This window comes from Dendrobates tinctorius, unplaced genomic scaffold, assembly GCF_039654945.1.
Source record: "Dendrobates tinctorius isolate UK_male_01 unplaced genomic scaffold, ASM3965494v1 ptg000157l, whole genome shotgun sequence".
NCBI classification, from domain to species: Eukaryota; Metazoa; Chordata; class Amphibia; order Anura; family Dendrobatidae; genus Dendrobates; species Dendrobates tinctorius.
This window is the reverse complement of record NW_027361824.1, coordinates 5,007,302-5,020,906: the sequence shown is the minus strand read 5'-3', so window position 1 is coordinate 5,020,906 and position 13,605 is coordinate 5,007,302. Positions and strand designations below refer to the sequence as shown.

The 13,605-nt window shown below is 43.7% G+C and overlaps 1 protein-coding gene across 4 annotated transcripts in view; it reads right to left on the bottom strand.

Annotated features, from left to right (window-relative positions):
- Positions 1-13,605, bottom strand: part of PDE2A (phosphodiesterase 2A) — an 806,220-nt gene that overhangs the window by 231,109 nt on the left and 561,506 nt on the right. For all 4 annotated transcript variants that reach the window (XR_012220656.1, XM_073548493.1, XM_073548490.1 and 1 more), the window contains one exon: positions 2,064-2,173. Coding sequence is in view for 3 of the 4 variants with exons in the window: in XM_073548493.1 (XP_073404594.1) it covers positions 2,064-2,173 (110 nt within the window). In the remaining variant the exon portion in view is untranslated. The remainder of the gene's footprint in view (positions 1-2,063; positions 2,174-13,605) is intronic.

Here is a 13,605-nt window from a genome sequence, read left to right as displayed (position 1 = left end):
AAATATAAGATCTGGATTCACAGCTACACTGTTTAATATTGCTGGCCATTGTTGTCCATGCCGATGAGGTTTTCAAGTATATGTTTTATCTCAACACAGAGCTGTATTCTTAGCTACACTGCTCAGTATTGTTGTATAATATCGTCAATGATTCTACTGCTTTGTACCAAGTGGTTTATCTGTGCTGGATTCATAGCTACACTGCTCAGTACTTCTATCCACTATAATGCACAATACTAATTTTTAGAAACTTTTTCTTAACTCATCAACAGCTTGTTGTTTCCGAACTGCAATGTTCAGTTACTGATCTGTACTGTCCTGCACATACCTGCTTGTTACTAAGTGTTTAATCTCACACAAGATCTCATTTCACAGCTACACTGCTCAGTAATGCTGTTTAATTTCTTCCTTGCTGTAACCTTTGCACATGCTACACAGAGAAAGCAGAGCATGAATTCCTTATGTCTGTGTGTGCGGGAGACATCATAGCAGTCTGCCTCTACCCACTAGCTCAGAGACAACTGAAAATTAGAAATAGAGTTGGCGGAAAGATCAGTGCAACTACAATGAAACCAAATATTTGTAGCTTTTTTATTATTATTTTAGAGGCTTAAAAAAATTCTGAACTTTGTAAAAATAAAAGTAAGAGAAATGTAATTTAAAAGCGGTGGCCAGCGACTATAGGGCGAGATGTGACTAATTTGGCTACAACCCTGGTCCGGCTCCTCAGCGCTCCACTCTAGTTGATTGACAGGTCTTTCCCGTGTGTGTAGATAGAGAGCTGTCAATCACCTGAAGTGAGGAAAATCTGGACGTGAGCTGTCCTGACTAGTCACGCCTCGGACTACGTTCTTTAAAATATATTTTATCTGAAATGTCGGAAATATTTCACAGAAAAATATACTTGGCTGCAATCATGTAGTCAGGCGCCTTGTTTGGGCAGCATGAATCAGGTAACAGGTTCCCTTTATTGCTTTGTTTGTAATTCCATTCCTGAATAGTCGGTACACTGTAACATGCTAGTGACGATTGACTTTTACTTATATTTTGACTTCTCACCACATTGTGTGCGGTGACATGTGAATAAAAATTGACTTTTTCTTCTAGTACCATCTCTGACCAAATGGCGCGATGTTAGGTTAATAAAGATTGACTTTTGCTTGTAATACCACTTCTGACCACTCGGTGTGCTGTTACATGCTAGTAGCAATTGACCTGTCATACCTTTCCTTACCACATGGTACACTGTTACCTATTAATAACAATTCACTTTTACTTGTAATACCACCTTTGACCACATGGTGTGCTGTTACATTTTACTAACAATTGAGTTTTACGCGTAATTCCATTCCTTACCACATGGTGCACTGTTTTACGTTAATAACAATTTACTTTTACTTGCAATACCTTTCCTTACCACATGGTGCGCTGTTACATTAGTAAAGATTGACCTTTGCTTGTAATACCACTTCTGAACACTTGGTGGGCTGTTACACGCTAGTAACAATTGACCTGTCATGCCTTTCCTTTCCACATGGTCACTGTTTCCTATTAATAAGTTGACTTTTGCTTGTAATACCACCTTTGACCACATGGTGTGCTGATACATTTCATTAACAACTTACTTTTACGTGCAATGCCTTTCCTTACCACATGGTGCGCTGTTACTTTAAGTGACTATTGACTTTTGCGCTTGGCGCTAATTAAGCAATGGAAGAGGAAACGCAGGGCCTAGCACACAGGATATGGGAGTCGATTCTCAGATATCTGGCTGCGTAGGACGCCGCCGGCAGGATCTGGTTATTGCACAGCTCTGCGGACTTATTATTGCATTCTATCAGGCAGTCGCTTATAATGCAATTCCTATTCGACCTTGTGACCTTCCCGGTCTCATTACCGCCAGGCAGCAGTATACAGATACATATCCCGTCTGATGACTATTATTACCGCAGCGGAGGCCCGTGCTTTGCCGAGCGAGGAGCATCACGCGGTGATTGTAGGGTGAGCGACTTCTCGCTGTTATCGTCGGCAGGAAGGAGATTGGCGCCCGGCTCTTCACCTACCTTGTTTGTCCGGGGGAAGTGGCGCTGCCAGACTGCTCATCCGCTGGCCCAAGAGCTCGGACGGGGTCAGTCCACTGCATTCAATTCTCTTCCGGAGCAGAACAGAATCCCTAAAATAAACACAACGGTCAATCCTCAGCCCAGAATCATCACAGATGTTATTATATGGTCTATTGGGTCGTTTCCTCAATTTCTAACAAAGATGTGACAACCAAAAGCGACCATCACCCAGCTTTCCTAGAGTCCGGAATGGCACTTATACGACTTCCTTATCTAGTGCCAATAGAGGATTGTATCCATTATTAATCTAGATAATCCGTTCATATCCACAATTCCAGTTACATTACGACCTATACTACAGTCACATCCAGAGCTGCATTCATAATTCTGCTCTTACATAACGTCGTTCAGCCCAAATTAAAAAAAAAAAAGTTGGGCAGAGGTTTAAAATATTAATGAAAAAAGAATGCAATGATCTCGAAATCTCTTGTAGCCGTATTTTATTCACAGCAGAACAGATCAGAAATTGAACATTGGACATTTTTCCATTCATATGAAAAAATTAAAAACTGATGGCAGCGACCCATCTCAAGAAAGTTGGATAAGGTTAAAAAAGAGGCTGGAAAAGTCAGTCGGACTAATGAAAATCAGCTGGAGGGTCACCAGACTGAGTATAAACAGTGGGTGTTAGCGAGGCAGAGTCTCTCAGAAGCAAAGATGGTCGGAGGTCCCCAATCTGTGAACAACTGAGGCTCAAATGGTGGAAGAACTTCAGAAAAACGCTCCTCAATGTAAAATCGCAAAGATTGTGAATATATACACGACATAATATCAAAAGATTCAGAGATTGTGGAGTACAAGGGCCAAGACTATCAGCATTGGAGGCTGATGATCTTTGGGCCCTTAGGCCACACTGCATTAGAAATAGGCACGATCCAGTCGGGCAAATCAGTGCATGGGCTGCGGAATAATCCCAAAAGCATTGTCTGTGATCACAGGTCACTGCATAATTCACAAATCTAAGTGACAGCTCCATCATGTAAGAAAGAAGCCAAATATCAGCACAATCCAGAAACGCTATCGTCTTCTCTGGACCAAAGTTTGTTTATAATGGAAGGAGGCAAAATGGAAACAATTCTGTGGAGGAAGCAAAATGTGAAATTCTTTATGGAAACAATGGATGCCATATCCTGCTGACTTAGGAGGAGAGGGACCATCCAGCTTGTTATTGAGGAGAGGGACCATCCAGCTTGTTATTGAGAGGGATCATCCAGCTTGTTATTGAGGAGAGGGACCATCCAGCTTGTTATTGAGAGGGACCATCCAGCTTGTTATCGAGGAGAGGGACCATCCAGCTTGTTATCGAGGAGAGGGACCATCCAGCTTGTTATTGAGGAGAGGTACCATCCAGCTTGTTATTGAGAGGGATCATCCAGCTTGTTATTGAGGAGAGGGACCATCCAGCTTGTTATTGAGAGGGATCATCCAGCTTGTTATTGAGGAGAGGGACCATCCAGCTTGTTATTGAGAGGGACCATCCAGCTTGTTATTGAGAGGGACCATCCAGCTTGTTATTGAGAGGGACCATCCAGCTTGTTATTGAGAGGGACCATCCAGCTTGTTATTGAGAGGGATCATCCAGCTTTGTTATCGAGGAGAGGGACCATCCAGCTTTGTTATCGAGAGGGACCATCCAGCTTGTTATCGAGGAGAGGGACCATCCAGCTTGTTATTGAGAGGGACCATCCAGCTTGTTATTGAGAGGGACCATCCAGCTTGTTATTGAGAGGGACCATCCAGCTTGTTATCGAGGAGAGGGACCATCCAACTTGTTATTGAGAGGGACCATCCAGCTTGTTATTGAGGAGAGGGACCATCCAGCTTGTTACCAAGGAAAGGGAGCGTCTACCTTGTTATCAAGGAGAGGGACTATCCACAATTTTATTGAGTGGAGGGACCATCCAGGTTGTTATCTAGGACAGGAACCATTCAGCTTGTTATTGAAGAGAGGGACCATCCAGGCTGTTATTGAGGAGATAGACCATCCAGCTTGCAACTCAGGAGAGGGACCATGCAGCTTGTTATAGAGGAGAGGAAACATCCAGCTTATTATCAAGGAGAGGGACGATCCAGCTTGGCATCTCTGATGTATGGTGGGCATTATTTCTTTATGATAGGGATAGCAAACACATGCAAAACGCTATCAATACTGAGCATTATATAAAGGTGACACAGCCCAGACACAATGGGAGACATGGGAAGCAGGGTAACCCGATCGCAGGGGAGCGCAAAGGAAAGGGAGAAGCGGAAAAGTGGATTTCTTCTTTATTAAGTACCACTACGCGCTTCAACGGATAACCTCCGTCTTCATCAGGTGGTACTTAATAAAGAAGAAAACCGCCTTTCCGCTTCTCCCTTTCCTTTGCGCTCCCCTGAGATCGGGTTACCCTGCTTCCCATGTTTATATCCTCTCTAGAGGCACCCGACAGGAGCAGCATCGGATCACTATTACCAGCGCCCTGAGACCTGTCAGCCTGGCGCTCCATATATCTGTCTCACTCTGACTATTTCATGCAATGGGAGACATGGCTCGGGAATAATGGGGGACATAGCTCGGGCTCAAAGGTGGAGACGGCCAAGGCACAGTGGTGGACTCAGTCAAAGCACAAACTTTTTGAGATTTGTTGCTGCCATGAACTTCAAGTGAATAGAAAAATGTCCAACATTCATCTTCTCATCTGTTATAAAATATGGAGATAAGAGATCTTCAGATTATTGTACTTTTCCTTCCTTTATATTTAACACAGCAGCTCAACTTTTTTTTGGCATTGGGGTTCTGTGCTCCAGTCACATTCAAAGCAGCAGTGACAATCTGTTATCACACCATGTCTTGTACTGCAGTAACATCCTGAGCTACAGTCACAATTCTGCTATTACATCGTGTTTCATTTTGCAGTGACATCAAGAGCTGAATTCAAAATTCTGCTGACAATTGATATCTTGTGCTGTAGTTACATCAAGAGCTGCATTCACAATTCTGCTGACAATTAATATGTTGTATTGCAGTTACATCAAGAGCTGCATTCACAATTCTGCTGACAACTGATATGTTGTACTCAAGTTACATCAAGAGCTGTAATACAGCTCTTGATGTAACTGCAGTACAACATATCAATTATCAGTAGAATTGTGAATGCAGCACTTGATGTAATTGCAGTACAACATATCAGTTGTCAGCAAAATTGTGAATACAGCTGCTGTATTCACAATTCTGCTGACAACTGATATGTTGTACTGCAGTGACATCAAGAGCTGTATTTACAATTCCGCTGACAATTGATATGTTGTACTGCAATTACATCAAGAGCTGCATTCACAATTCTACTGATAATTGATATGTTGTATTGCAGTTACATCAAGAGCTGTATTTACAATTCCGCTGACAATTGATATGTTGTATTGCAATTACATCAAGAGCTGCATTCATAATTCTGCTGACAATTGATATGTTGTATTGCAGTTATATCAAGAGCTGCACTCACAATTCTACTGATAATTGATATGTCGTACTCAAGTTACATCAAGAGCTATATTCACAATTCTGCTGACAACTGATATGTTGTACTCAAGTTACATCAAGAGCTGCATTCACAATTCTGCTGACAACTGATATGTTGTACTCAAGTTGCATCAAGAGCTGCATTCACAATTCTGCTGACAACTGATATGTTGTACTCAAGTTACATCAAGAGCTGCATTCACAATTCTGCTGACAACTGATATGTTGTACTCAAGTTACATCAAGAGCTGTATTTACAATTCCGCTGACAATTGATATGTTGTACTGCAATTACATCAAGAGCTGTATTCACAATTCCGCTGACAATTGATATGTTGTACTGCAATTACATCTAGAGCTGTATTTACAATTCCGCTGACAATTGATATGTTGTACTGTAATTACATCAAGAGCTGTATTCACAATTTTGCTGACAACTGATATGTTGTACTGCAATTACATCAAGAGCTGCATTCACAATTCTACTGATAATTGATATGTTGTATTGCAGTTACATCAAGAGCTGCACTCACAATTCTACTGATAAATATGTTGTACTGCAGTTACATCAAGAGCTGTATTTACAATTCCGCTTACAATTGATATGTTGTACTGCAATTACATCAAGAGCTGCACTCACAATTCTGCTGACAATTGATATGTTGTATTGCAGTTACATCAAGAGCTGCATTCACAATCTGGTTTGCTAAGGGAAGTTGTAGACATTGAACAGAGGAAAAGGATGGTCATGTGCATCTCATACGCCGGACAGATGCATTGGTGAAAAGGTCTATATTATAATCTAGGCATAAACAGCAAAAAAAAAAATAAAATCCCAAACTGTAGGAAAAAATGACTTTTTTTTTTTTTTTAAAGAAATGAATCTCCACCATGTCGGTGCTGCCGTCGTCTCGCGCTCTGCGCCATTGATATATTGCGCTTTCATCAGCTTTAAATCCTGGACGTTGCGGCCGCGAGGGAGCAGAGTTAATTAACATTACACCCGGTGCGGCGCTCAGGTCGGCCCTGTGTATTATGTAACGAGGTTGTGATCTCATAGAGTTAATGGCCCTGAGTTTATATAATTTGTCACTGACATTAAAAGCTACGACTGGAGCCGGCGGCGTTCTCGCCGGAAATCGCCATATTAAATATTACAATGTCTGGAGCGCGCTGATGTATTGTGGGGGCTACAGACTGGTGCCCAGGTGTGAAATGTTTCGCACCTCAGCTTGATACTTCCCTGATCTCTGTTAAAATGGTGTGAATGGCGGAAAACAAAACTCTGCTTAGTCATCTGTACGGTGTAAGCAAGACGTCAGTACGGATTATATTCTCAGAAATGAGCCAGAGGAAGACACGGAAGGAGGACCGAAAGCACAGACCTCCAAGATTTGGGAATACAGAAAAGAAATCAACAACGAATATAACGTGAAAAAGTCTTCATACCCCAGGATCTTTTTCACATCATCTCAACCCTCAAACTTAAATGTATTTTATTGGGATTTTCTGTGAAACCAACACAGAGTATCAAGTATTTATGATGTGTAAAGGAAATGATACAGGGTTTTCTAAATATTTAAAAAATATAAATCTGAAAACTGTGCTGTGCATCTGTATTCAGCCCCCTGCATTCTGATCCCCCTAAATAAAATCCTGAAAGACTAAACTCCTCCAGAAGTCACATTATTAGTACATTGCAAGTATGATTTCTTCTCAGTATAACTACAGCCGTTCTGTGAAGACCGCAGAGATTTGTGTTAGAACAATAGGGATCAAACAGCATCATGGAAATCAAGGAGCCCATCAGACAGGTCAAGGATAAAGTTGTGGAGAAGAGGAAAGCAGGGTTAGGGTATAATAAATAGCCCAAGCTTTGAACATCTCACAGAGCGCTGTTCAATCCATCATCCAAAAATGGAAGGAGCATGGCACAAATGCAAACCTATAAAGACATGGCTGTCCACCTAAACTGTAATCCCAAGCAAGGAGAGAACTAAACAGAGAAGAAGTCAAGACAAGATTCCCATGGTCACTGTAGAGGAGCAGCAGAGAACCACGGGTCAGGTGGGAGAATCTGTCCACAGGAAAACTATTAGTTGTATATCCCGCAAATCTTCCCTTTATAGAAGGACTTGAAGAAAGACATTTTTGAAAGCCGCTATAAAAATTCCCATTTGCAGTTTTCAAATAGTCATGAATGGGGCACAGCTGGCATGTGGAAGAAGGGGATCTGGTCAGATGAGACCAAAGGAGAACACTTTGGGCTAAATGCATAACACTATGTGTGGCAGAGAACTAACTCTGCACATTGCACTGAAAACACCATCCCCACCATCAAACAAGGTGGTGGGGGTATCAAGCTGTGAGGAGGCTTTTCTTCAGCACTGGCAAGGAAGCTGGTCAGATGGAACTAAATAGAGGGCAAACCTGGTGGAAAACCTGTGGAATAGGTTCACCTTCCAGCAGGGCAACAACAGTGTATATTCATGTCTGCAAACGGCCCAGTCACCGTTCAGAATCGAATCCCAGAGAATCTGTGACAATACGTGAAAATTATCGATCAGACTTCTCCATCTAAAGTCACTGAGTGAGAGCGAGGGTGCAAAGAAGGGGAAAAATGTCACCTTTAGATGTCCAAACCTGGAGAGACAGACCCCAAAAGACTGCAGAGAAAGGTGGAGAGACAGACCCCAAAAGACTGCAGAGAGAGCTGGAGAGACAGACCCCAAAAGACTACAGAGAAAGGTGGAGAGACAGACCCCCAAATACTGCAGAGAAAGGTGGATACGGACCCCAAAAGACTGCAGAGAAACCTGGAGAGACAGACCCCAAAAGACTGCAGAGAAAGCTGGAGAGACAGACCCCAAAGACTGCAGAGAAAGGTGGAGAGACAGACCCCAAAAGACTGCAGAGAAAGCTGGAGAGACAGACCCCAAAACACTGCAGGGAAAGGTGGAGAGACAGACCCCAAAAGACGGCAGCAGTGACTGCAGAGAACGGTGGTCCTGCAAAGTACAGACTCAGGGGCTGAATACAAATGCACGGAATAATATTTAGATCTATATTTTTAAAATCTTAAGTAAACCTCGCATCATTTCCTTTACATCACAGATTCTTGTTACTTTGTGTTCGTATCACATGAAATCCCAATAATGTACATTGTTATGAATGAGTCACCGTAGGAGGCAAAAACAGAAATACTAGCTAAGTCCAGAAAACCAGAGAAGTTGGCAGCTATCGGATTGCAGACCCCTGAACCTATCAACAACAACTAGCAGTAGCCGTGGGGGGTTCGTACAGGTGCCCTAGACCCCTCGATCACAGCCGGAGAACTAAATAGCCTAAAGACAGAAAGGGAAATCTAAACTGCCCCAGAGCAGACCCCAACATATAATGACGGTGAAGCAAGATGAAAAAACACTCACACAGATAGAAAGGTAGGCTGAGCAAATGATGGGGCCCAAGCTAACTAAATAGGACAGGATAGGAAAGCTGCTGTCTGCAATCTGCCAAAACCCTGTCAAAACAAGAGCCAACAGGCTGATAGGGAAAAAAAGCCCTGAAGACGCTAGGCTTCAAAAAGACTATATCAGCACTCAGGTATCTTCTGAAGGCAGAGCAAAAAGGAATTCAGCTCACCCCAGCAGGGAATGGCAGAAATCCAGAAAAACAAGGCAAAACAAAACCAAAACACAAATGCAACAAGCAGAGCAGAAAACTTAGCTTTTGAGGAGCAGGAATCAGACTGGTCTCCTAGAATCCCTCAGAGAGATCACCAGCAAGGCAGAAGGGCGTCGGCTGCCTTATATCCAGTCAGCAATTCCCGTCACCCAGTCATCATCATCCAGCTCAGGTGCTTGGTAATCAGCCTCACTACCTTCCTTCACCAGAAGAGGGAGTTCATCAGACCTCAATGGTGAAGGGGAAAATGAACTCACAACAGTACCTCCCCCTTGAGGAGGGGTCACCGAACCCTCATCCACGCCACCAGGGCGATCAGGGTGAGCCCGATGAAAGGCACGCACCAATCTTTTTGCATGAATATCAGAGGCAGAGACCCAGGAATTATCCTCCTGACCATAACCCTTCCACTTAACCAAACACTGGAGTCTCCGTCTAGCCAGTATCTTCTCTACCTCATATTCCATGTTACCTTCAACCAATACAGGGTCCGGAGGTGCCACCCCAGTAACTACTGGTTCAACAAACCTCTTCAACAAGGACTTATGAAACACATTATGGATTTTAAATGTGACCGGAAGAGCCAAACGAAAAGAGACCGGATCATTAATCTCCAAAATCTTGTAAGGTCCAATAAATCTAGGCTTAAACTTAGGAGAAGCCACCTTCATAGCGATATTTTTTGATGATAACCACACCATATCACCAACCTTAAACTGGGGACCAATGGTCCTATGTCGGTTGGAAAACCGCTGGGCCTTTTCCTGGGAGAGAGATAACTTATCCACCACTTGGTCCCAGATCTGGTGCATTCTCTCCACCACAGTGTCAACACCTGGGCAGGCAGAAGGCTCCACCTGCCCTGAAGAAAATCGAGGATGAAACCCAAAGTTACAAAAAAACGGTGACATCAAAGTGGCAGAACTAGCTCTATTATTTAAAGCAAATTCGGCCAAGGGCAAAAATGAAACCCAATCATACTGATCAGCGGAAATAAAACATCTCAAATACGACTCCAAGGTCTGGTTTGTTCTCTCCATCTGCCCATTGGTCTGAGGGTGAAAAGCAGAGGAGAAGGACAACTGAATTCCCAGCTTGGAACAGAAAGTCCTCCTAAATCTAGACACAAACTGAACTCCTCTGTCAGATACAATGTTCTCAGGAATCCCGTGCAAGCGAACCACCTGTTGCAAAAACAGGGGCACCAACTCAGAAGAAGATGGCAACTTTGGGAGAGGTACAAGATGAACCATCTTAGAGAACCTATCACAAATCACCCAAATAACAGTCATTCTCTGAGAGACAGGCATATCAGAGATGAAATCCATTGAAATATGGGTGTATGGCCTCCTGGGGACTGGCAAAGGCATCAACAACCCACTAGAGTGAGAACAAGGTTTAGACCGGGAGCAAGTCCCACAGGACTGCACAAAATTCCTGACATCACGAGACAAGGCGGGCCACCAAAAAGACCGACTCACCAGATCTCTAGTACCAAAAATACCTGGATGACCAGCCAATGCAGAGCAATGAACTTCAGACATCACTCTCTTCTTCCACTGGTCAGGAACATACAACTTTCCACTGGGACAACGCTCAGGTTTGTCCTCCTGGAACTCTTCCAGAGCACGTCTCAAATCAGGCGAGATGGCAGAAAGAACTACCCCTTCGTCTAAGATGGTAGCAGGCTTGGTCACCACAGGAGAATCAGCAAAGAAGCTCCTAGAGAGAGCGTCAGCCTTGACATTCTTAGTGCCAGGAAGAAAAGAGACCACAAAATCAAAACGTGTAAAAAACAAGGCCCACCTAGCCTGTCTAGGGTTCAAGCGTTTGGCCGACTCCAGGTAAATCAAATTCTTGTGGTCAGTGAGGACCACAACTTGATGTTTAGCTCCCTCCAACCAATGTCTCCACTCCTCAAATGCCCATTTCATGGCTAACAGTTCCCGATTCCCCACATCATAGTTACGTTCAGATGGAGAGAACTTTCGGGAAAAGAAAGCACAGGGATTCATTTTAGATGTTACAGGATCCTTTTGGGACAAAACAGCTCCTGCACCAATCTCAGAAGCGTCCACCTCTACCTGGAACGGGAGTGAGACATCAGGTTGCCGCAAAACCGGGGCAGAAGTGAATCTTCGCTTCAGCTCCTGAAAGGAAGAAACAGCCTCCGGAGACCAATTCAACACATCAGCACCCTTCTTAGTCAGATCAGTCAATGGCTTGGCAATACTAGAAAATTTTGCTATAAATTTCAGATAAAAATTAGCAAAACCCAAAAACTTCTGGAGGGCCTTCTGTTATGAATGAGTCACTGTAGGAGGCAAAAGCAGAAATACAAGCTAAGTCCAGAAAACCAGAGAAGTTGGCAACTATCAGATTGCAGACCCCTGAACCTATCAACACAACTAGCAGTAGCCGTGGGGGGTTCCTACGATGCCCTAGACCCCTCGATCACAGCCGGAGAAATACATAGGCCTAAAGAAAGAAAGGGGAAATCTAAACTGCCCCAGAGCAGACCCCAAAGAAATAGGCAGCCCCCAATATATAATGACGGTGAAGCAAGATGAAAATACTAACACAGACAGAAAGATAGACTGAGCAAACACGGGGCCCCAAAACTACCTAGATAGGAAAGGAAAGGAAGGCTGCTGTCTGCAATCTGCCAAAACCCTATCAAAGACATAAGCCAACCAGCTGATATGAAAAAGGCCCTGAAGCAGCTAGGCTTCAAAAACTGAATCAGCACTCAGGTATTTTCAGAAGACAGAGCTAACTGAATTCAGCACACTCCAGCAGGGAATGGCAGAAATCCAGAAAAACAAAGCAAAAACAAAGTCAAAGCACAAAAGCAAAAGGCCGAGCAGCAAACTTAGCTTTGGAGGAGCAGGAATTCAGACTGGTCTCAAAGGATCCCACAGATAAATCACCCGCAGGGCAGAAGGGCGTCGGCAGCATTATATCCAGTCCGTAACTCCACTCAGCCAGTCACAATCATCAGCCTCAGGTGTTTGACAATCAGGCTCACTACCTTTCTTTACCAGAAGAGGGAGTTCCTCGGGCCTCAGTAATGAAGGGGAAAATGAACTCACAACAGCCTTCAAAGAAGTGGGCTGAACCCAATCATAAATGGCCTATACTTTGGCCGGGTCCATTTCAATAGTTGATGGAGACAAAATAAATCCCAAAAATGAAATCCTCTGTACCCCAAAAAGGCATTTCGATCCTTTGACATACAGGGAATTCTCCCTCAAGATCCGGAACACAGTCCGAACATGTTCCACATGAGAATCCCAATCCTTGGAGAAGATCAAAATATCATCCAGATAGATAATCAAAAATTTATCCACAAAGTCTTGGAAAATGTCGTTCATGAAGCACTGGAAGACAGAAGGGGCATTAGTGAGCCCAAAAGGCATCACCAGGTACTCAAAATGTCCCTCCGGAGTATTAAACGCCGTCTTCCATTCATCCCCATGCTTAATGTGGATAAGATTATACGCCCCCCTGAGGTCAAGCTTGGTAAACCAGCAAGCACCTTTAACTCTGGAGAATAGATCCGAAATCAGGGGTAACGGATACTGATATTTAATAGTAATTTTGTTGAGGGCACGATAATCAATACAAGGCCTTAATGAACCATCCTTTTTGGCCACGAAAAAAAACCCAGCACCTAAGGGTGAAGAGGATGGTCTAATATGACCCTTCTCCAAAGCCTCCTTAATACAGGATCGCATAGCCTCGTGCTCGGGTACAGATAAATTGAAGAGCCGACCCTTGGGAAATTTACACCCCGGGCTCAGTTCAATTGCACAGTCATAACTCCTATGAGGAGGCAAGGACGCAGACTCATTCTCACTAAATACAGCATAAAAGTCCGCCAAATAGTCAGGAACATCATGCGACTGAGGAGAGGTGAAAAAAACGGAGCCTCACTTAGGGCACACCGACAACCCCAACTCACCACAGACACAGATTTCCAATCTAAAACTGGATTATGAATTTGCAACCAGGGAAACCCCAGAACAATGGTATCATGCAAATTATGCAACACCAAAAATCTGCAATTTTCTTGATGGTCTGGGGCGACCCGCATTACCACCTGGGTCCAAAACTGAGGTTTATTTTTCGCCAAAGGAGTAGCATCAATCCCCCTCAAAGGGATAGGCGTCCGCAGAGGTGTCATCGGAAATCCACAACGTTTAGCAAAATCCAAGTCCATTAGGTTCAGGGCTGCTCCCGAATCCACAAAAGCCTTGGTGGAAAATGTGGACAGGGAGCAGATCAGAGTAATTGCCA